The following is a 24716-nucleotide window of genomic DNA, read 5'->3' as shown; positions in this document are numbered from 1 at the left end:
GGTCTATCCCATTCCCCCACCCCCCTCCCCTCTGAAGTCCTCAGTTTGTTTCTCATAGTCCATAGTCTTTCATGTTTCATTCCCCCTTCTGATTACCCCCCCTTTCTTTATCCCTTTCTTCCCCTACTGATCATTCTAGTTCTTATGTTCCATAGATGAGAGAAATCATATGATAGTTGTCTTTCTCTGCTTGACTTATTTCACTAAGCATTATCTCCTCCAGTGCCGTCCATGTTGTAGCAAATGTTGAGAACTCATTCTTTCTGATTGCTGAGTAATATTCCATTGTATATATGGACCACAACTTCTTAATCCATGGACTGGGTGGTTTAAATAACAGAAATTTATTACTCACAGTTTTGGAAATGGGGACGTCCAAGATCAAGGTACCAGCAGATTCAGTTCCTGATAAGAGGTGTCTTTCTGTCTTGTAGATGGTCACGTTCTCACTAGGTCTTTACGTGGACTTCCTACGGTATGTGCATGCTGGCTCTTATAAGGCCACCAATCATTTTGGATTAGGATCCTACCCTTATGACCTCATTTAACTTTAATTGTCCTATCTCCTAAAAGCCCTATTTCTAAATGCAATCACATCAAGGGGAGGGCTTCACCATATGAATTTGTGGGGGTAGGGCACAATTCACTTTTGTCATATGGCCTTATGATAAATATTTCATTATTCCCTTAAATTAAATGATAACTTGAATTAAGAATTGAGTCTGTTTATTGTTTTGATTTGTCCCATTATGTCCACTGCAAATGACTACCTTAAAGAAGTGTACATTTCGGAAGAGTAAAATGCATAAACCATTGAGTCAGCCAAGCATATCACTTAAAGCATGAAAACAACAGGAGTTTCATCAAATCCAGCAAAGTTCACAAACATGCTTTATGTATGTTTTATACATTATCAGCCCTGAAGGGCTGCTGTTTTCTACATCGTTTCTGGCATGCTACCCATATCCCTACAAAAGGAAAACCGAGTTTGTCTAAACAGTAAAGCCACACCTAAATCCTCTGGATTAGTGACCACTGTGCTGTGGCTCAGAACAGGGAGGGAAAGCTCTTCAGGCTTGCACAGTTGTCTTTAGTATTGATTGGGATATGAAACATACACATGTTTGTGTTTAGCCTGACTTTTGGCATGACTTGTATCTGGTAGTGAATAAAAAATTAACTCATTGCATCCTCTTGAGAGGAGTGTCCTTATTTACCCGTGTTCAGAGGTCTTTTTTTGTACTACAAGGTTGAGGACAGGTAGGAAAAGAGGCAGTAATAGAAATCCCTTGTTTTCAGGGAGATGGGGGGAGTGCTGGGGAGACATGCCCAGCAGAGATATGTCCAAGACCGAGTGCCGTGTGATTTCAGAGGAGAGCCATCAGCCTGAAGGAAGATGTCTATTACAGAGGAAAGAAATGCAGGAAGAAGTCCTGTCTGTCCCTGGGACCTGCTCCTGGTGTTTCTTCTGAGTCAGGGCTCCAAAGCCTCTCTACGTACCTAGCACACCCTGACTCACCTTGCCGTGGTGACTTTTACTTCTCTGCTCTCCTTCCTCCATCTCTCAATTCCTCCTGCTCCTAAACCACTTTTTGGAATAAAGCGGGGTACACACATAACCATAACCTTTTTCGTCATTTAGCTGACTTGAGATTTTCCCCTTCGCTAGACAATGAGTTCCCAAGGCTCATCAAGTGCCTGACTTATAGTAGGCAGATTAAAATCAATTAATGACTGGAATAAAAGATTAGGCATATTAGGAACAGGACTTTTAACCAGTACCTTTCAAAAATGAGTAAGGTTCTAACCTTTGGAAGCTGAACCAACAGAGCTTTGAACAGCATAACCAAGCTGAGGATATGGGAAAATCCAGGGTGTTGCTCAGTTAAATTTCGGTACAGACTTAGAATGGGAAATAAGCCCGGAAAGTTATGTTTGAATCAAATTTCTCAATGCCAAGAGAAAGAATTTGAAATATACAGAAGGCTTGAAGAATTATTTGCTTTCTCAGTGCTTTCATTGCTTGAGTATGCTACAGCTAAATGCAGTCAACTCTTATTTAACAGAGTATTAAAAAATGAAAAATGTCCTGTCAAGAACCTTTGAATCATCCTTTCTCTTTTTAGGCCTGCCTTTTAGCCAGATCCCTGCTAGTTTGGTTGAAGGGAGAGGAAGAAAGGAGTAGAGATAAAACTAAAGCTCATTTAGTTGCTTCATTGTCAGATATGTCATAGGCAAAAAAAAAAAAAAAAAAAAAAAAAATTCAATATTAATTTATTACAATCAGAATTATATTGCTTTTAGCCAAAGGCTGTTCTAAGATATGGGCAAAGAGTAGTTTAATTTAATTTTGAAAATAAGTTATAAAGATCAAGGCAGTATAAAATTAGAATGCATTTCTGAGTGGAAACATAAGTAACATTGAGAATTACCTTTATAAAAGGAGTAATGTGATAAATATATCACCATAATAAATTAACTAGTGTCTAAAATAACTTTTGCTCTGAACTTTGAAGCAGAATTGCAATTAATGAGTATAATGGGGTTTTGAAATCTCATATGGATTGTATTTATCCACAGTTTCCTTTTGGTCTGATCAACCCTTAGAATCTAGAATATCATGAGTACTAACAACTATACACGTGCTAGATTCCGAGAAAATGTTTCAGCTATGTTCCACCTGCCTTCACTAATGTGTAAAGGGGAAGTGGAGACTTCTGCCAGCGCTTAAAATTATAATATGTCAACATGAAAAACACTCACAATAAGGTCTCCATCTGCATGTACCTGCCAAATTTGTTATTTATTGCATTTCTGTCCCAATGATTGTGTCTGTAGCTCTCTTTAAAAGTGAGGTGATTGTTTAATTAAGGGATAATTGTTTCCCAGTGTGAATTATCCATGCATGATATAATTTTTATCAATATACGATGTACTTAACCCATATGCACAGGGACTAAATGGTGACTGGGTTAAATGGAAACATTGGTTTGGTAAGTGATGGGACCATAGATAAATCTGCCCTTCATTTCTTGCTAATTTTTTGTAATAAGTTAAAATGCGTATATATTTTTTAAAGATCCCATGCCTGGAAAAATATTCATGAATTTATCATCCGTATACATGATATTTTAAGAAATGTTTTTGCTATGATGATGGTAAATAATAAATATCAGATGATAATGGAACTTTTATATCTGCCATCTCATTTCATCGGTGCAAAATTAGCAGCCACAATGGATACCACCATCTGGGAGGTGTTTTAAACAGCGCCATTTAAATTCCTTCTAGAATTTGACATGCACAGGTTATAAGAAAAATTTGGAGAGAATGGTCCATTTAAAAGGGAACAAAGTGTCTTAGTTTGGTCACAAATAGCAGTCCTTTAGGAGACGTATGGCTTTCCCAATGGGGAAGGGTGACACTTAAATCCATCCTCTGAAATGTACTCATAATTTCCTGGGGCCTCGGCACTCCGCCCCCACCCCCAACTCCCACTTTCATGCTGCCCTTGATCGTTGCCAGTTTTCTCCTTAAAACTGTTACCAAAACCACTGGAAACCCAGCGAAATTATTCATCATACTTTATAATAAACAACCTTCAAGTGACAACATGTGCCTGCATGTTCAGCCTCTGCAAGCCGTCCCGTCTCAAGGCCTAACTTAGGATGAGTTTGGAGCAACAGATACCTTTCAAAATCTCCGTGGAAGATCCTAAGGTGTCCATCAGACAGAACCTTCTGGGCCCTCCAGCCGTTGTGTCCTCAGCAGCACTTGTTCAGGCCTCAGTTCTAGTATTACTTAGAGGTAGCTATTTACACGTCTGCTGCCCTCGCCAGATTGCTAGCTCTTTGAGGGCAGGGTCTATGCCTTCCTATCCTTATAACCCTACATCTAGTCCTGGACTGAGAAGTTGATAGGCTTCAAGTAAATATCTGTTGTATCAAGGAGTTGAGTGGAAAAGCATAGATTTGGGAGCAAGCATATATGGAATCCAATCCTGGCTTTATCTACTATGTAGTTTGGGGTGAGTTTCTGAATCTTTCTGAGCCTTAGTTTCCTAAAAACAGGTTACAGTAGCCAGATGACAAGGAGTTCAGAGGCTGATAATAGAAAATGTACGAAAAGCATATTGTAGACTCTATGTCCTCTCTGGCTCTTAGTCCACCGATGTAACAGAGCTTTGCTGTGCATGAACAATGCACCCGAGACCTGCGCTAGGCGCATGAGAGCTGACAAGATGAAGACAGACAGGTTTCTCCTCTCGGGATGTGAGTAGTCTAACACTGTGATTTGTCTTCTAAGTTATTTTGGGATTCTTTGCTATCAGGCCTAAACTTGGGATGGATCAGTCACTAAATGCACTGGTTGGTTTCATGCCCATTTCTTCTGCTTGGGTCTCCTTACCCTAAATATGAGAGAGCGCCTGGTGTTCCATTGCTCCTCTTCTTCATGCTACACTGTCAGCAGTGTTGTAAAGTCTTTGTTCTCTGCCGTGTTGCTAATACTCAAGAATATTTCACAATTATGGAAGTGATGATGTCATATCCCAGTGGAGTAAGAATCAGGAAAGCCTCCCATCCTAAAATTACAATGCAGCATACTTTGTTATTACAATTAGATGACTATTCTTTATGAGGAAAGGCAGTTAATTGAAGTCAGCCACAGGGAGAGTGAATTCAGATGTTTTCTGGGGCACTTGAAAGTATATCCGATGGGACTCTCTGCTCACTGCTAGAAGTGAGCTGATCAGGAAACTTAAAAGATTTGTTAGAACAATGAACGCCTTTATAGACATTCTTCAAACCCACCTTAAGCAAGAGAGGGAAGGAAAAATGGTACCTTAAAGGAACTGCCCAGTGTCAGCTCATGATTGCCTGTATTAATGGGATGATAGAAAAATCCCAGCATGTGGATAATTTTTTAAAAAGCCATTTAGCTTTGACTTTATTTTTTTTTTTATATTTTATTTATTTATTTATTTGACAGAGAGAGAGATAGCCAGTGAGAGAGGGAACACAGGCAGGGGGAGTGGGAGAGGAAGAAGCAGGCTCCCAGCGGAGGAGCCCGATGTGGGACTCGATCCTGGAATGCCAGGATCATGCCCTGAGCCGAAGGCAGCCGCCTAACGACTGCGCTACCCAGGCGCCCCTAGCTTTGACTTTAAAATGCATAGTTAATGTTTGGCAATATTAGGGAGAAAGTCGTTTTTTCCCCATGTATACTACCTGTTAAATGGTAGGAAGGTAGGGGTGTGTGTGTGTGTGTGTGTGTGTGTGTGTGTGTAGTAAGCATGCATATATATAAGTGTATATGTACATGGGCATGCAGTGTTTATAGATTCACAATCTCTAAGCTCAAAAGGGAAAACACTATTAACTAGTAAGCATTGCTTTTCAATTAAATGTTGTGTTGATAAATCATTGATCCTGTGTGCCATTGATTAAAGGCTCTTTTGGCTTGAGATAGGACAAAAGTTTGGTTATTTAATCAAATATTTTAAGTTCCTACTATGAGCAAAACATTATGTGGGAGATGAAGCAGCGGTACAGCTAGTCCCTTGACTTTTGGATGTTTGAAGGTTTTCAGGATTCCTCAAAGTCTGGGCAATTTCATTTCCATTAAAAATAACATGAATCCTTTCAACTTTCACTAACATGTTGAACCTCTCACCCATGCTTAGCTCTAGGCCCAATTTTCTTCTCACCCTCTCCCAAGATTTCAGTTACTGTCTAAAAATTAAATCTCCGAAATGTGTACCTCCAGCCCACTCATCTGCTTTGAGCACCAGACTCAGTCTCGTATCACATCTCTGCTTGGATGTAGATGACACCCAGAATTCAGTGTATTCAACTGAACCTGGCAGTGCCATCTAAGTGAAGTTACACCATCCATCCAGTTCCATGACACTTCCATCTCCTTCATTCTGTCTAGTCCACCACTAAGTCATGCTGATTTTCTTGGTTAAAAATCTTTTAAATCCACACACTTCCTCTCCTTGTCTGTAGCCACCACTCTAGTCTGGATCACCATGATCTCTTGCATGGATGACTGCAGTAGACCACCTCTCACTGGCACCCCTTCTTCCCCTCTGGCTCATTTCCAGTTCTCTTTTTCAAGATGCAAATCTGATCAGGTCACCCCCTTTATGTAAGACCATTTAGCAAGTTTCATTGCTCCATAGACAAAAATCCAGAATCCTCAATGTGGGCTCCAAGACGCATGGCTCCTTTGACTGTATATATTCCTCCAAAGAGCCTGGAATAATCTTCACCCGATTTCATATGGTTAACTTCTGGCTGCTTTCTAGACCTTACGCCAAGAAAAACTTCCATAGGAATGCATCCCCTAGGCCCTTAAACTGTCATAGTACAGTGTATCTGTCCTTCATGGCACTTACCACAATATGCGGCTATGCATTTAGTTGTATGATGACTGATCATTGTCTGTCCCCACAGGACTGTAGGTCCACAAGAGTAAGGACCGTGTCTGCTCATTAGTGTATTCCTAGCAGGAGAGCTGGCAGGAGTTTTGTTCTGAAGGATTTCTCAAGCCAAGTTAAGCTATTTGGAATTCATCTTAAAGGCGATGGACAGCTTCTGATGGATTTTAAGCAGGGGAGCAATGTGATTAGATGTACACTCTGGAAGAATTACTTTGGATGAGGTGTAGAGAAATCCAGATGAACACTCCTGAAAGAGAAATGAGGCAAAGTCACAGTAATGGCGGGTCCTTGCCATTCTTTCTCTATTCTACTTTTCCTACCCCTCCTTTCTAAATCCAGTGAAGCAGATTACCCATAGAACCTCTCAGATGCTTGATCATCATCTAGTCATGTGAATATTGGTTGAGTTCCTAAGTATATGCTTGACACTAGGAATAATAAAATGTTTCAGGCCCAGATGTGTATCCCTAGCCCACATCTCCCACTCTGATGGGAGAGACTGTCCAATAAGTAGAGAGTATAATCCAGTGTGGAAAGTGCTGCAATGGGAGTTTGAATGGAGTTCTCAGATGCAGAGGTTATAATTAAAACAGTTCCCTGGTGGGGCCAGGGATGAACTAGGTAGGAATGGTGGATTGTGCCAAGTAGAAACAAATAAGGGGGCATTGTAAGTGGCTGGAACAGCATGTGCAAAGGCCCAGAACTGCACAACATATTCGGGAATGGCTTTAGCTCTGCAATTTCCCAGCTGCAGAGAGGATATGTGGGGTGGGGATGGGGAAGGTGGTAAGAAATGGGAAAAGATAGGTACATGGGGGCCATATTGTACAGGGCCTGGTGTTCTTAATTTAGGAGTATGAGTGTCATCCTGTGAGTTGTCAGAAATCATAGAACCACTCGTAATATCTCTGGATTAAAAACCAATTCATAAGGAAGCACTTCATATGAAGAGTCTAATGGTTTATGAGGAAAACAATGACTGAGCCAATAAGAGTAATGATGTCTTGAACCCAAGAAACACAAGAATGATTATAGTCCTGAGAGGTAAACCGGGATCTGGGCCTCTGAGGGAAGAGAGGGCCGTGGTTCTAGCAAGCTGGCCAGGGCCTGCCCTAGGAGACTGAGTAGTGAGCCAGGCCACACACTCTTGCACACTCCACCACAACAAGTGTCTGGGTTTGTGTTTTGCAGTTCCATGGAGAACGGGAGGCCGCCGGATCCTGCAGACTGGGCAGTGATGGATGTCGTCAACTATTTCCGAACAGCAGGATTTGAGGAGCAAGCTAGTGCTTTTCAGGAGCAGGTAAGTCGGTGTAGAGAAACCCATGATGAACACAGTTACGTCTTCCTCACAGCAGGCAGAGGGAGTGAGGAGGAAGAGGACCAGAGGGCAGTGAGGGATCTGTGAGGCTCTGCCTGTCTTCCACATCAAACACCGATTATACCAGACCACTGAGGAGGGTGGGAAAGGGAAGAAGAAAAGTGACAAGCTAAGAGAGAGAAACCCAAGCCCTGGGACACATTCACAGCTGCAGGAAGGAGGGCTAGCGCTCATTTACAGCTGCACCTTCCGAAAGATGGAACAGCCTTACCTGCACCACAGACACACTGGAGAGCAGAAATAGAGAAGAAAGGGAAATGTGGGACGGATCTGATGAGACATGTAGCACCATCCGCTCCTGGCCCCAGCACCAACCGAGCTAGGAAGCCCCCTCCAATCTGTGTTCCAGGTGCTTAGCAAAGTAGAGTGGAAAGAGCACAGATTAGAGTCAGATCCTGGTTCTTCTAACTCTGTGTGACTCTGGGCAAGTTACTCTCTCTCTCTCTGAGTCTTGCTTTCACATCCACAACTTGAGGCTATCAATGCCCAACTCGGTAGGGTGGTGATGTGAGGATTAGGGACTTTGTCTGCACAGTACCTAGGGTAGGTCCTGGCACAGTGTTCATGGCCCTAAAGTGTTAATTCCCTTCCCTCAGATCCAGGGTTGGTATTGGAAGGAGGGAGTAGAGGTCCCTCTCCATTATCTGGGTGATTCCTGACTCCCATTTTTTAGGCTGGGCCAGCACTGTAGGGATGGTGCTTTGACCATGAGGGAGCAAATTGAGGGGACATGTTGTGGTCCACACCAGACCAGCTCTGTAAGGAAACAGAGATCCTGTCTCCCTATCAGTGAAGGCTGCAGTTTTCTAAGCATTACATTTACTTTCCCAGTATTGTAATATAATTGATAGAATTATAAATTGAAGAATGTGTCTGGCTGCTTCTTCCATATCCATTTAGCTATCTCTTATTCTCTTAAGCTGGGTTTGGCTAGGGAAACTTTTCTAATATATATCTATATCTATCTATCTATATGTATCATATATATATAATATATAATTTCTAATATATATATATATATATATAAATCTCCTTCAATATTTTCTTTGAACCTGATCTCCGATCTCTCTCTCTCTCTCTCTATATATATATATATATACACATATATACATATATATACACATATATACACATGCATATATAGTTGTTGCTGTTGTTATTTTGGAAAATTTGCTGAAATAGCAGCTTAAATCACTTCACACCCACCAGAATAGCTAAAATTAGAAAGCTTGATAAATTTAAATGTTCATGAGGATGTAGAACAAACACATGCCCCTGTATTGTTGGTGGGGATGTAAAGTACTCATACGTCTACCCCATGATCTAGCAGTTTCATTCCTGAGTATTTACCCAAGGGAAATGAAAACATATGTCCATAAAAGGTCTATACAAAATTATTCTTAGTGGCTTTATTCGTAATAGTCCCAAACTGGAAACTGGGAGAACGTGGTATAGTCATTCAGTGCAATACCGCTAGTAATACAAAGGAACAAACTAGTAATATGTAAAGCAGTTGGGATGAGAAAGTATCATACTGAGTAAGAGAACCCTTGCACAAGAGTTAATAGTGAACAGTTCTTATCTTAGTCTGTTCAGGCTGCTATAACAAAAATACTATAAACTGTGGGTGGCTTATAAGCAACAAACATTTATTTCTCACAGTTCCAGAGGCTGGGGATTCCAAGACTAAGGAGACTGCAGACTGGGTGTCTGGTGAGGGTCTGCCTCCTCGACAGCTGTCTTTTCTCTGTGTCCTCACATGGAGGAAGGGATGTGAGAGCTCTCTAGGGCTCCTTTCATAAGGGCACTGCTCCGTATAATCCCCTCCCATAGGCCCTACCTGCTAACACCATCACCAATTACCTCTAATACCCCCTGGAGATCACGTTTCAACATATGCATTCTGGGGAACATAAGCATTCAGATCATAGCAATTTCATCTAGGTGAAGGTTGAGAACAGGAAAATGCATCATTGGTAGCACGAGTTGAAACAGTGGTTGCCTCTGGATAGGTGGGAGTGGAGAATGGCTGGAAAGCGGCATGAAGGAACTTTCTGGGTAATGGTAGCGCTCTGTGTCTTGGTGAGGGTTTGGGCTACACGTATCCGCTTCAGTGGGTACACCGCAGGTGCACAGGCATATACAGATGTTACAGATGTGTGTGCTACATGACCTGTACATTTTACCTCAGAATAAAAGGAACTATAAAAAAATATTAAGCAATTAGTAGTATGCAAACTGAAGTGATTAGGGGAATACACTGATTTATGCAACTTACTTTGAAATGCATCAAAATATGGATTGACAATTGGTTAGAGGAATGAGTAAAAGGATAAACATGATAAAACAAGTATAGAAAATGTTAATTGTAGAGTCTAGGTGGTGGTCTTGTGGGTGTTCACTATATGTTCTTACAACTTCATGTTTGAAAATTTTTATAAAAAATCGTGGGGAGAAATAGCTCAGGTTGAAAGGTGAAGGCCTATCAGCTGGAACATATTTTATTTTAGTTTTTAATGGAGTAATATCCATTTGTGTCATTACAGTTGAATAACTCTCTTCTAAAATTAAATTTAAATAATATTGTAAAAGGTTAACATACAAAAAGGACTCAGCTAAAAGGTCTCTTGGCCCAATTCCCAGCTGCCCAAAAGCATTTTTCAGATTGGGCTTTTACTCAGGCTCCTCTGAGGCAAATGGGGGGAGGGGGTGTCCTTTGGGCCTTGCAGATTCTGTGCAGGACCTCAGAATGGAGCTGGCCAGCTCTGAGCTTGGCCCAGGAGCGGGCCCTTTCTCCCAGGAATGACATCACTCTGGCACCAGCAATACCGGGAAGCCAAAGGGAACAAACTCTCCCAAAGCACTTCATTCAGAAGTCCTTCAAGTGGGGAAAGGGCATCATCTTGCTACTGTGCTGAGTCCAACTCAGGAGCCTGAGAGATGAATTCCCAGGGTACTGGAGTTTTGCAAGCATGGTCTAGAAGCTCGAGCTCCTTCATTCTCATGGAAGGGCGGTTGGGTGGAGGAAAGAGTCTGCCTTACGTTATTCCCTGGAAGTGATCCAAATTCTCCTGCTGCTGTGTATTTCTCATCATCTTTCCTCTTTTCCTTAAAGAAGGTAGAGGGAGGGCAAGGAGGGAACTAGTCAGGCTCATCCTGATAAGACAAGGAGCCACTGTGATTTCCATGAGGACTGAAGATCAAGATTTTTTTACCATGTTACCCTGCCTCTTCCATCATCCTTCCAAGGCATGATGATGGGATCCTTCAAGGATCTTCCTGTCAGTGAACTTCAAGTTCACCCTAGATAGGAAGACCGCCACCTCCAGCCCAACCACATGACCCTTTCAGGCACATCTTCCAGGTCACAGCAGCTGAGAAACAATAAGGAGGACCACATGCTGAAATCTCCTCAGGGAAATCTTTGCCCTGCCATCGGACAGAAACAGGACAGGGCTGGAAAGTACCCTTACACCACCTTGGAAAAGGGCAGGTCCAGAAAGGATATTCAGTTGCCAGTGATGTGGGGAGCTTAATTCCTTGGCCAACTATGAAGGACTGAATGTTTGTGCCACCTCCCCCCAAATTCCCGAATTCATATGTTGAAACCCTAACTCCCAATATGATGATATTGTGTGGTGGGCCTTGGGAGATAATCAGATTTAGATGAGGTCATGAGTGTGGAGCCCTCACGATGGGAGTAGTACCCTGAAGAGAAGAGACCAGAGAGCTTGCTCTGTCTTTCTCTGCCATGTGAGGATGCAGCAAGAGGATAGCCACCTGCCAGCCAGGAAGAGGGCCTCACTGAGAACCTGATCATGCTGGCGCTGTGAGCTTGGACTTCCAGGCTCCAGAACTATGATCAGAACTTAGAGCTGAGTAAGATAGTGACATTGATGCTGGACATGTCCACCCTCAGCTGGGCTGACTTTCAGGAGAACATCTGTCTTCGTGGTATGGTCTCACAGTACGATACTGGATATTCTGTTGCTGTAGCAACCAGACAGATGTGGCTTTCTAGCACTGAGACTCCCTGGAAGATGTCAGGCCATTGAGCGAGGTTTGTCCAAAGGGCAGGAATGGTGTCCCATGTTTCTATGGTGTGAAGCATCTGGTGAAGCCGGTGATCTTTGCATGACCTCCTTTTCTCTGAGCAGGCACAATGCCACGTGAAAATGATTTCCATTAAGTTTCCTTCTGGTAATGATCTCTATCAAGTTTTCTTCTGGAAAATCTCTTTTGAACCTACTGTGTAAGCCACAACTATAAGCCAAAAGAACTGTTGGAAGGGAAGTTCTAAGCCCCTGCCCAGACCCTTGCCCCACCCCCCATGACCCAGTGTCAATAGTATGTGTGTTTCAAGTTGTTTTACTCTTCTGGTCAGTCCCCTTTAAGACCAGTGATATCCCTCTTCTTTGGCTCACTGACCTCGTTAACAGTGCTCCAGAGAGTTCACTGGCCAATAAGAACAGGAGGCAGTGGGAGTCCTTCCTAGAGGCGGCAGTAATGACAACTCTGTCAGTATTCTCTTTCCCATGGACATCGTGGGGTGGTGGCTGTTTTCCCAAGTGTCTTCTGGCAGGCAGATCTCTCATGCTGTGGTGACTCCTAGTTTCTTTTCTCTTGATTGACATTGGTCACTGGAGGATCCTGAAGAGTTCGCCTTTCTAAGACTCAGATTTCTATAAAGTAAATGTTGATTTAAACAGACAGAATATTGCTCAAGCGGTTGCTTTAATAGTCAAGTGTTAGCTTAGAACTGGCCTTCATGAAGTATGCTTTCAATGCACAGCAAAGAGCATGAAACTACTTGAGCTCTTGTATATACACAGTTGAATTTTGGTGACTAGATAAAAAATTGGCACTTGCCCATGGATATGGGTTGCCTGGTTTTCAAGAGTCAAATGTACTTCAGAAACTTTGCTTTCCTAAGAGCGTTAGTTTTGGTGAAAAGCCATTTCTATTGACAATACTTTTAGTTGCCAGTTAAGGAATGCTGGCAGTCCAGTACGGCGCCATCACCACTCAGACTGGACCCTAATGCAGGTCCCAGATAGCTCTGCCCCTCATAATGTAGTCACTTCACTTCCATGTCTTCATCTATCTGACTCGTGTACTCAGATTATATGTGACGAAGATGGAAGGCAGTGATCTGCCATTCACTCAGTGTCATATAATTCATATCGTTCAGATGCCTCAAACTTACACGTGAGTAACATCAGTGATTCTGTTTCTAGAACAATATGTATCACTGAGATAATTTTTTTTATCAGAGTATCATGACAATATAGCAGGCAATTCATGGTGACAAATTAATTTTACTCTGTTAGCTCCTCACTTTCCCAAACCATATGTATAAGAGCAGTATTTTACTCTGAAATGCCCAACTGGTTGTTTAAACCATTCATTTGAAATGCAAAACGATTGGCATTTTTTTCATATGACTATTTGCTAACTTTCTGAAGCCACTGACTTAACAAATGTGAATAAAAATTCTCAGTGCTACAAATTGCCAAATAACACTACTTCCAAAAGGAGTAGTAAAGTGGGGAGGCCAATCAGAGCAAGTCTGAGCCTAATGGCCTAAGTCATCGCCAGATGGATTTCAACTGTAGTGATTCTGGTGGATATGTCTTTTCTTTTCTTTTCTTTTCTTTTTTTTAAAGATTTTATTTGTTTGAGAGAGAGCGAAAGAGCAAGGGAGAGAGAGAGAGTGAGTACAAGCTGGGAGAGGGGCAGTGGGAGAGAGAGAAGCAGACTCCCTGCTGAGCAGGGAGCCCCATGTGGGACTCAGTCCCAGGACCCCGAGATCATGACCTGAGCCGAAGGCAGATGCTTAACCGGCTGAACCACCCAGGCGTCCCTGTGGTGGATATTTCTACTTAGACCCAGGACAAATCCAGATTTTGGAAGGCCTAAAGCTTTTACAACGTTAAGAGCCCTCCTTGGGGAAAGAAATTCGAAAATATGAATACAAAATTTCTGAGACTAAGCTAAGCTTCATTAGCTTCATGGTAAATCCAGCTCTGAGTGAGACCTGTTAAAACCCCACAAATTGGAAGTAACTGTATAACTTTGTCAGCATTTTATAATACCAACTACTGAAAATATTTAAGGTGCCTTGACACCTGATATTTCTTAACAGTTGAAGGCTTCTGATATGCTTAAAATATTTTATAACATAATCAATAAGGGAAGTGGCAAGTCAAACTCTGCTGCTGCATCCTTCCCATCTATGAATATTTAGGAAGTAGTTAAAAAACAAATGGATGATGCTAACAATAAGAAAATAGCCAAGAGAATTGAAAACAAAACTGATAAGGAAAGGACTTTTTGAGTTTTTGATTGAAATAGAGTGGATTTCTATGAACCAAGAATCCCAAATGGTTGTTTAAGTCATTTATTTGAAATGAGACCAGTTGTAAGACATGATCACCTAGCCAGGTACATACATGGTGCTTCTTTGGCTTATTCACTCGTTCAAATATTTCAGTAGTTGTTGTAGCTTTTTCTAACACTCATTAAAATGAATATAAAATTACTGAAGTAAATAATGCTCATTATCACAAGAATTGTGATAAAATTGTGACAAAACCACCGAAACCATTGTAGGTATGAGAAACATTTGAAGGAAGCACAGAATTCCTGGCAGGGGGAGATCAAATACAAAGGCATGAGGACATGAGAAAACGTGGTTTATCTTGAGAATTCCAAGTGCATTGGAGTAAGAGGTGTGGAGCAGGGAACATCAAGAAAGAAGACTGAAAGAAACAGGGGTCCAGAATACAGATAGTCTTCTTTGCCTGGCAGAAAAGAGACTTCACCTGAAAGGCAGTGGGAAACCATGGAAGGATAATAAGTGGGAAGTGAGTGCCAGGATGAGATTTGTGGTTTTGAAAGATCAGTCTAGTGGCAATGTGGAGAATGGATTGGAGGACAAGGAGATGGAAGGTGGGAACACTGCTGCAATAATTCTACTGGGCAAAGGAAAAGATGAATTAGAAAATCTGGGGAAGATGGCCAGAAGAATTTAGTGGATCACTAGAAATGGCGAATGAAGATTTGTCCAATCTCTGTTCTCGGCCATAACCCAAGACCACTCAAGTTCACTGCCCACAGGTGGGAAAGGGAGGAGCTTGGATGACTGCCAAGTTTCCAGATTGGGTGGTTGTAAAGTAGTGCCATTAACTAAGATGTTTGTGGGAGGAAAGTTGTAAAAGGGATATAATGAGCAAAGTTAGGGGCACATTAAATTTGAAGGCCTGTGGTACATCCAGGTATATATAGATCTAGCAGACAGTTTGGGGAAGAGTGAGACCTAGAGGCAGAGATAAGAGGTCATCAGCAGTCATAGGAGAGATGAGACAGAGAGACATTTAGAAGGGGGAGAGGAAAAAGGCCAAGTTCAGCACCCTGGGGAATACCAAGGTTTTAACCGTTTAGAGAAGAAAGGCAACTAGCAAAAGCAACTGAGAAAGAACACTCAGGTAAGTGGGGAGAGAATCAGTAATGAGAGGTTGTACAGAAACCAATGAAGGAGTGAGTTTCAAGAAAAATGAAATGATCAACAAGGTCAAATTCCTCAAAAAGGTGAAGCCCCCGTGGGGTCTGTGAATACTGGTGGAGTTTCAGTGGAGTTGGGGCGGGGGGAGGGTGGGTGACTGTTTGGAAAGTGGAGGACCCTTTCTTCCAAGTTGAGGAGTGAGTGGGAGGCAGGTAAGTGAAGGGAGAACCAGTAACTGGAGGGTCATGTAAGCATGAGGATTCTTTTCTAAGAGAGGAGACGCTCAAACTTATTAACATGCAGGAGAGCAGCCAAAAGAATTAGATAGGTTAAAATTGAATGAAATTGAGGACAGTTAAATAAAGCAAACTCCCTGAGGATAAGAAAAAGGATGAGATCAAAGAGTATGGAAGGGCAAAGACATGGAGAAATTGGAACCCTCATGCATTGCTGGTTGGGAATATAAAATGGTGCAGCCACTGTGGGAAAGTTTATGGTTCTTCAAAAAGTTAAGCATAGAATTACCATATGGCTCAACAATTCCCCAGAAAGAATTGAAAAGAGGGACTCAAATAGATACCGGTACACAAATGTTCATTGTGGTATTAATCACAGTTACCAAAAGGTGGAAACAACCCAAGTGTCTATGAACAGATGAATGGATAAACAAAATGTGGTATATATCTACAACAGAATATTACTCAGCCATAAAAAGGAATGGAGTTCTGATCCATGGATGAACCTTGAAAACACTACACTAAGTGAAGTAAACCACTTAAATATTGTATGATTCCATTTATATGAAATATCTAAAATAGGCAACTTCATAGAGACACAAAGTAGATTAAAGGTTATCAAGGGCTGGGGGGAAGGCAAGTTACTGCTTAATAGAGTTTCTGTTTGGGGTGATGGAAAAGTTTAAAAAACAGATGGTGGCAATGATTTCACAATGTTGTGAATACAATTAATGCCACTAGCTTTTACACTTAAAAATAGTTAATTGAAATGGCCTGCTTCATGTTATACATATTTTGCCAAAATAAAATGTAATGTCAGTCATAATATATACGATTCAGTCCATTCAATTTCGTCAATAAAATACTCAACTCTTATTTTTTTTGTTTTAAAAAACTATGAAGGGGTTAATTCTGAGCAAGACAGGGATATCTTCCTCTATCTTTCCTATGCCCTGGGGACAAAGATGAGGATGTGTGCAGATCTAGCTAAGATTGCTCTTGTCCCCAGGGACCTTAAGGGAGTTCCTGACAGCCTCTATTTCCTTTGCTAAACAAGAGGCAAGCTCCTGTGCTTGGAGTGAACAGAATGGGGAAAGGTTTAATAAGGAATTAGAGGAGAGCAGTGAAGGTTAAGAGTGGCCATCAAGGGGAATGTGAGAGGAAGCTGACCAAGGATACATAGAAGAACCACTGAGGAATTTTCCTGACCCAGCCGAGACTGGCGCACGGCTCCTGTGTAGTGTTTCATCTTCACAGCTTGTTTTCCTCAGCTGCACCAGGCACAGGAGTCAGAGAAGCTGGATTGCTATTTTGCTTCTGGATGGGGTGTTTGTGACATGGGCACAGTGGATAACTAATGGCCTAAGAGGGCAATTTGAGAGGGCATATGAAAGAATGGTTCCCAGGGCCAACCAAGGGGTGCAAACTTGATACAAACGAGGAGTCTGAAGGCGACCCATGACCCTGGAGAAAGTGGAATTGAAATGTGAAATGTGAAATGAGAGTAAGGAGAAGAAGCGAGAGATCGGATAGGATTTTGGACTTTAAGTGTTGCAGAGGTAGGACTCTGCTGGTTGATGGCATTATTGAAGGTTCTAGAAGTGAAGGTGAAGTTGTGGAAATGGTGTATTAGAGTAGACTAACTGTTGTCACAAGTAGATGAAAAGATGTATAATGGCTTAATTATAGTAGAAGTTTGTTTCTTATTCATATAAATAGTTTATGGTGGTCTTGGGAGTGTTCTCCTTCGCTGTAATTCAGGAACCCAGGGTGATGGGGGCTCTGTCATCTTCAGTCAGATCAAGATCATCCAGGTATTGACATCTAGTTGGCATAAAGATAAAGAGCAAGGAGGAGCACACGTAGGTGGTTTTGTGGGCTGGGTGCACACAGAAAGAGGTACACATCATCTCTTCAGAGGTCATTGGCCAGAACATGGTCACATGGCCACACCAAATTGCAAGGAAGTCTGAGAGATGTGTAGTTATGTGTCCTGGAAAAAAGAGCAATCAGCAGCCCTTGCTACACTTGAGCCTCGAAGCCATTTTTTAAAGCATCTGCTGTTGTGATGCTGCTACTTAGTTTTGTTCTTAAGTCCAGAGATAAGTTTCAAAAAGGCTAACTTTATAAAGATAGCTGAAGTGAAAAAGCCTTGTCTGGCCATACATGGGAAGCCTTTACTTCTAATTCTGTTCCTTGTATCTATTCTGGTGGGGTTTTTTTTTAATCTATGCAGACATCTCTGTAACCCAGTTTCCTCATTTGATGAAGTGAGTTTCATTCTTTTTCCTTCATCAGAAATGTGTACAAGACTTTTTTGGTAATAGAGCCCCTTTATCACCCACTTTGTGCCAGCAGCAAATATTAAATAACAGGGAGATACACATTAAGTCACTGAAGGCATTAGCCCTCACAATGAACCAAAATGGATTTTGTATCGGATTTCAGGGCAAGACCCATTTTACTTCTGACTGTTACTTTAACAAATGAGGTAAAGACTTCTTTTTGAGCCACATAGATGTTTTTTTTTCTGTAAACAAGCTGCTCGGTGTTGGTTTTTTTAACTAGATGAAGTTTTCCTAATATGTATATTGTCCACCTCAGATTTTCCACCAATAGGAATGCAAGGCAAGCACAGCATCAGCTGAGAGTCATGAGCTGATAATGTTGAGCTCATAATCACTCCCCCCATATGAGCTGTGGGGGGCGTGGTGGGGCGTGGGAATTGTAGAGGACATCAAAGAGGAATTTCCTCACCAGAAAAGAGTTTGTTCTGACGACTATGTGAGAAGATTCAAAGGGTCTTGGTGTAGACTGGAGTAGCTTACCATCCTACTTTCCAAAATTATATGGAAGTTCTTCTGAAAACAAACTCTGCGTCTTGTAAGGAAAGGTCCTTTAAAGAAACATGACAAATTACTACAAAGTACTAGGGGTGCCTCAAAACGCATCCCCCTCTGATATTAAGAAGGCTTATCACCAGTTAGCTCTTCAGGTACATCCAGACAAGAACCCAGAAAACAGGGAGGCAGCTGAAGAGAAATTCAAACAAGTAGCAGAAGCCTATGAGGTCTTGTCTGATGCTGAGAAACGCAACAACTATGACAAGTCCAAAGAGAACTACATCAAAATTGAAAATACAGGTGGCTACAGAGACAAAAACTGCTTGAAAGAGGAACCACGGTTTGAGAGGCCACACTGTGGCTCACGAAATGTCTTTGAAGACAAAGACCTCTTCTCAGGAGATTATTTTTCCACTGATCGTGTGGGTAAGGCCACAAGATTTCGCTCCTCCTTCTTCGATGTGATCCCCATATTGGACACAGGATTTTCCACATTTGTATCCTTGGGCTCCAGAGCAAGTCCCCCTTCCTCTGGGACATTTGTACCCTTTGTAAGCAGTGGAATGGGAAACTTCAGACTGGTCACCACTTGTAGCCAGATAGTGAATGGCAAGAGAGTTGTTACAAAGAAAGTTCTAGAAAATGTGAGAGGGAAGACTGAAGTGGAAAAAGACAGCCTACTTCGTCAAATTCCTCCACGTCATCGGTAAGGAGTCTGTGCTTTGTTCTTTCACAGGGAGACTTTCCTATAAGGCTGGTGAATCTCATGCTTATAAAAGATGAAATTGGAATCTGAGAGTGTGTTGAACTAGAATGGACAGAAGTCAGCTTAGTTCAAACCTCTCCCTTCACAGAGGAAAGAAATAATGGACCAGATGATACACAAGAAACTAAGAAGCAGCAGAGTTTGGCTTCCATCTCATCTTCTGATTCTAACTGAGCCTTCTTTTCCTCTGCACCGTGTTTGGGACAGTAGAGACCACCACCACAAATACGGCCTTCTGGGTTAGTTGTAGGACCCTACCATCAGAAAGCCCATGGACTTCTCTTTGACTTTTTCCCTGTCCTTCCCTGCTTTTAACCAGTTTCCTCTTTCTTGACGGCCACTCTTTTTCTCTTCCTAACCTCTGTCTCTTCTCTCTTCCCCCCTCATTTTCTTCCCGTACATTTCCAATGGACCATATCACAATTAGCCTTGATTGAAAGAGCTACCAAGGTGTAGATAAGCGTTTGCAGAGAGAAAGAGTGAAAAGTATATGGTTTAAGATTTTTTAATATATTTTTTAATAGCTAGCATTTATTGAGTACTTGATAGCTATCAGGCATTCTACTTCACATGTGCTATCTCAGTAATCCTTTCAGCAGTGAAATACAATAGCTACTTTTCCTCCATCATATAGATAAGGAAATGAGGCTTAGGGAGATTAAGTAACTTGCCCAAGCCCCACCTAATAAGCAATAAAATAATGTCTTACTATAAAACACATGCTTATCTACTGAGCTACAACATCTAAGGATCCCTCTCATTTATTTTTACATCTTGGGTCTCGCTCTCATTGGAAATTTACACCTATCATCTCTAAACCTTACTTCCATGCATGAGTACTTGCTGGAACTTATTAAGTAGGCAAAGATTTTTTGCATCAATATTATTGTCCAACAGGTACTTGGTTACTCTTACATAAAGACAGAAGCCATGTACAAAGTTTCACTGAAACTGACAAATGATTATCCCTTAACACAGGGATGTAAACAGGATCCCAAGATGTGAACTATCTTTTTGTTTTGGCTTTAATCATGATGTACATGCAAAATCATGGGATTTTTAAATATCTATTTAATTGGATTTGGTCACCCACCAACCCCTTTATTTATGCTAATAAACAGACTGGGGTACAGAGGAGTGGTTGCTTGTGGAAAATTACTGATGGAGTCGGCATCAGAAACTCTGTCTTCCAGTTTCCAATCTCATGCTCATTCTAGTACACCATGCTGACTGGCAAAATTTGGATTTCATTTGCATCTCAGTCTTTTATAGAAGTTATGTAACAAATGATTCGCTTCCTTAATCAAGGAACTTTTCTGTGTTTGCAATTTTTATGAGACAAATTTTTGATGTAGTCTTTGAGCTTTTTTAATCTCACCGAGTCTTCTGAACTTGAGCAGGAATACGCCTACATCCCTCTGGCAAAGGGTAGCATTCAGGCAGGGAGCACACTTCCAGAAAGGAAGCAGTAGATGGATTTGGAATTGGAACATATCCTGTTCTTGCCGCTTAGTAGTCATTGAGAACCTCCTGTCTGTCCGGCACTGTGCTAGGTGCCTTACGTGAATGAATCGTATCTAATCTCTGGAATCCTTCAGGGGTTTATTTTCATTTTGCAAGTGAGGAAACCGAGGCTCAGGAAAGTCTGGTCCTTTACACAGGGTCACACAATAAATTGTGGAGACAGGGTTCAGACTGCAGTTTGCTTGACCTGGAAGCTCTCATTTCCATCATGTTGTGTTCCACTGCCATTCATCTGAGCTGCTATAATCATGACCAAAAAGGAAAGTTCTGTTGTATGTATGAGTTATATTCATTTCCAATTTTTAAAATGAGGATTTCCAGATGGAGCTTTCTTTTACCAACCCTAGTGTGAGGTGAACTGCAGTGTGGCTACTGAACAAAAGGAAAATCAAATTGGAGCATGAAACTTGATTTTCCATTTTGTCTTAAATAAAATCCAAATTTCAGCATTTTTCAGACATACTTGGCTTTTGACAGAAATGCTGAGTTGTAGAAGGACTTTTTGCCAGCAAAGATTAAAAAAAAAAATCACTTTCAGTTAGTCAAGGAAGTTTTCTTGTAGTGTAGAAATGAAAGCAGGGTCATCTCTTCCTCATGCCCTTTTAAAATATGTAAGAAGTTAAGTATGAGCAAACAACAACAAAGGAAAGTTGGAGAGCAGGAAGGGCTCTGCTGTTTTCTAAAGCGTTCCAAGTGAGTCCATCTTCAGCTCAGTTAATCTAAGCTAGGCGGTGAGCTTTGAAGGGACCTATGATTCAGATTCCTGTGACCTCATAGTGCCTTCAGAATTGCTACCGTGGTTTCCGCATGTCACAAGCTCCTCTGCCAGTTCTCATCCTTACGGGTTTTACTGACGGGCAGTCTTTGGGCTTACTAGCCGTGAAAGGAGAAGAAAATATTTTAGGGTTGGAAAGTCAAATCCTATGTCCTGAAATAATTTTCTACTTTTGCCCTGTCAACTAACTGCTTTTTTATACGCCATGTTTTTGAATCGTTGTCTCTCACAAATTAATGTGAGACTTTTTTTTTCTAGTTGTCAGCTTTCCAGAGTTCAGAAGCTCCATTGAGCAGTTAGAAGTAATTCCTTGTCCTTCTGCTCTGGTTCATGGTAGGTGGTTGACAAATGACGTGAGGACCATGGTCCTGTTGAGGAACGATGACAAGTGATTGTAGAACTCATAGCTCAGGAAGCATTTGCAAAAATAATCTCTTATGGAATCCTGTCAGAAACCCCCAAATCCCCACATTACCAACCGAGGAGGCAGAGGAGGAAGGGATTTACCTAAAGTCACAAAGTGGGTGTTTCTTCAGCCCGCTAGCCCAGTGCTTTTTCTCCACACACTGAGACATACGAAGCCCATTTTCTTTAGAGCCTGGCAAAACACAAGGGAGTTTGGAGGAATGGCCTTGTTGGGGTCAGTGTAGGAAAGAGTCAGTTTTGTGTAGTTGCAGTTACACCCCCATCCCTTTGTCTGTCCACCAGTGGGGGAGATGGGTACATGTGTCTGTACAGACATGTCGAGGCTTACTGAAAATGCAGAGCTGGTCCATCTCTTGAGCCCAGGCCCCCTAAAAGCCAGCTCATTTGTCCCCACAATAAAGAATAACAAAAAGAAGGTGGTATTCAGCATCCTTCTCAGTGATTCCTTTCCAGAAGTTCCAAACTACTTTCTGTATTTGGGATCCACTCCCTTTCATGGAAAGCCTGTTTATATTTCACCCCCAAAGCTTTGTGATCTCCAGGGCACTCTGGTTGGGTACGTGAAGGGGGTGGAAAGCAGACTCTGAGAGAGGAGGGGCAGAGCCCTGCAGCTCACTACCTTATTTGGAATCTTGACGATCCACTGAGAGGAAGTATGGTGGGACCCTCAACATGAGAGGTTGATTTTTGAGTTGATGCAGGATGATTCTTCTTTGAAAGGACAGGAAAGAAGTTCACAGAGAGTGAATCATTTTTCCACTGCCCATTGTTGTGATTGACAAGATTCCAGAAAACCTAGGATTCTGTGACCCCATTGGTTCACCTATACCACACATGTTTACTTGCAAGTGTCAGGAGAGACAGAAGGGTCTTATGGAAAGAACATCGGCTTTGGCTGTAGGCAGATGATTCAAATCCTGTTTCCCTTGCCTAACTTCTTAATCTTAGGCACATTAACTTCTCGCCTTGGTCCTTGGTTTGCCTGTAAAATTAAGCTGATAATCCCTGCCTGTCCTAATTTATAGAGTTGTTTTAGGAATTAAGTACACAGAAATTTTGCATAAACTTCAATACATTTTATAAATGAAAAGTGTCATTATTTCTTTCAGAAACAATACCTCTGATCCTTACAGGGGTATGTGCCAAGCCTGCCTGTCATTTTCTTAAGATGCGACTTTAGGGATGTGATCTTGAAAACGGGATCAGCTATGGGTTGTATTTAATCCAAAAATAAAAGTGGGAGATGGAACATAAAAATAGAGGAGTCCATTTTTTCCATTTAACCCAAGTGAAAAAGTAATGTTTTTAGCTTGAGGACAATCAATATGTATTTTCCTTTGAACTTCTTTTGTTCTTCATTATCCTTGCACTTTTGGACTTAATGTTGGTCTTACCCTCGGCTTCCGTTATAGGAAATTGATGGAAAATCCCTGCTATTGATGACAAGAAATGACGTGTTGACGGGACTTCAGTTAAAACTGGGGCCTGCCCTGAAAATCTACGAGTATCATGTAAAACCTCTGCAGACAAAGCATCTAAAGAACAATTCTTCATAGTACAGTCAAATTGGGGTCTTAGACCTCAAAAAATACATGATGACATAATCTAGTTTCATGTGATGAAACTTTGTAAACAGAATACATACATGTGTATATGTAAAGAATTTCAGTCAAATGAAACGTTATCCTATGGGATAGACTAGGCAATCCATCAGCTGACCTGAACTCAGCCAGGAGGAGCAAGGATGACTTGTGGACAGCATGGTTTTCCTGGTGGAGCTTGTCGAACAGAGTAATCTTTAACATAGTTGGACACCCCTCCCCACCAAAGGGGTTTTGTTCAGATTGCTTTCCCAAAATCCTTGAAAAAGGGTGGAATGGAATGACCCTCTGCTTACAGATGTAGGGAGATTAAAGACAAGAAAGCTTGGGGAAGGGGAGAAAAGAGAGAGAGATTGCTGTCTCCCTTGAATCCCTCTGCTCCTTAGAGTTTGTGTTATTTGGATGGAATTGCCGACACCCTCCTTTATAGAGGGTCCTCCACTTGACCTTATTAAGGTTTCACTGGGAAATACTGCGATGTTTGAGAGGAACGTGCGTCAAGGCCCCGACAGGAGCACAACCTCTGAAAAGAGAAACTCTGGTGTGTCTTGGGGATCTCCATCCACATTCAGCTTCTTTCACAGGGGGTAATGGTATTTTCTGCATAGATTTACTTTCCAATTGGCTCTTTATCTCTGAAGAAGAAAGCATTTTTTCACTTTATGGTTTGTATTTATACTGATTTGTTTCTGAAGGAATTTGCCAAGAGTTACAGATCAAAAAGCCTTGTTACTAGTACAGAATATTTTTATATATATTCCTTCATGATGGTGTAATATTTTTTTAATTGCTCTGATACTTTGTTTGATTCTTGGTTTGAGTACTTGTTTTTAAGAACTTGAAGAAAGTGAGCTTGCTACATCTCTGTTCAAAGAGACATTTGTTCAAATCTCTGTCTGTCAATGCCTTGTTGAATTGGTGCTTTGTGGTCGCAATAAAGCATTGCTTCAGTTTATTGCCAGCGTATGTTTGATCTTTTCTGTTTGGTTGCCTCTTCAGTTGGGATTAAGGATTGAGGTCATTCCTCAACACTGTGGAAAGAAAGTTAAGCCTAAAAAAAGCAAACAAACAAACAAACAAAACCTTTAGAAATATAAAACATTTTGATCTATTTGTGGGTTTCTTTATAAACTACATTTTCCAAATAGGCCTTGTTCCTTCTCTTGCCCCCATCCAAAAACCACGTTTAGGTGTCATTTTAGCCAAAGAATTATT

At 41.5% G+C, this 24716-nt stretch overlaps 1 protein-coding gene across 1 annotated transcript in view; it reads left to right on the top strand.

Annotated features, from left to right (window-relative positions):
* Nucleotides 1-24450, top strand: part of SAMD13 (sterile alpha motif domain containing 13) — a 39855-nt gene extending 15405 nt beyond the window's left edge. Inside the window, exons 3-4 of the mRNA XM_040627100.1 lie at nt 7637-7748; nt 23313-24450. Of these exons, the coding sequence (XP_040483034.1) occupies nt 7637-7748; nt 23313-23456 (256 nt within the window). The 3' untranslated portion in view covers nt 23457-24450. The remainder of the gene's footprint in view (nt 1-7636; nt 7749-23312) is intronic.
* The last annotated feature ends 266 nt before the right edge of the window (nt 24451-24716 follow it).

This window comes from Ursus maritimus, unplaced genomic scaffold, assembly GCF_017311325.1.
Source record: "Ursus maritimus isolate PB19 unplaced genomic scaffold, ASM1731132v1 scaffold_12, whole genome shotgun sequence".
Classification (NCBI taxonomy): domain Eukaryota; kingdom Metazoa; phylum Chordata; class Mammalia; order Carnivora; family Ursidae; genus Ursus; species Ursus maritimus.
The sequence above is the reverse complement of the archived record's forward strand: the minus strand, read 5'-3'. Positions and strand labels throughout refer to the sequence as shown.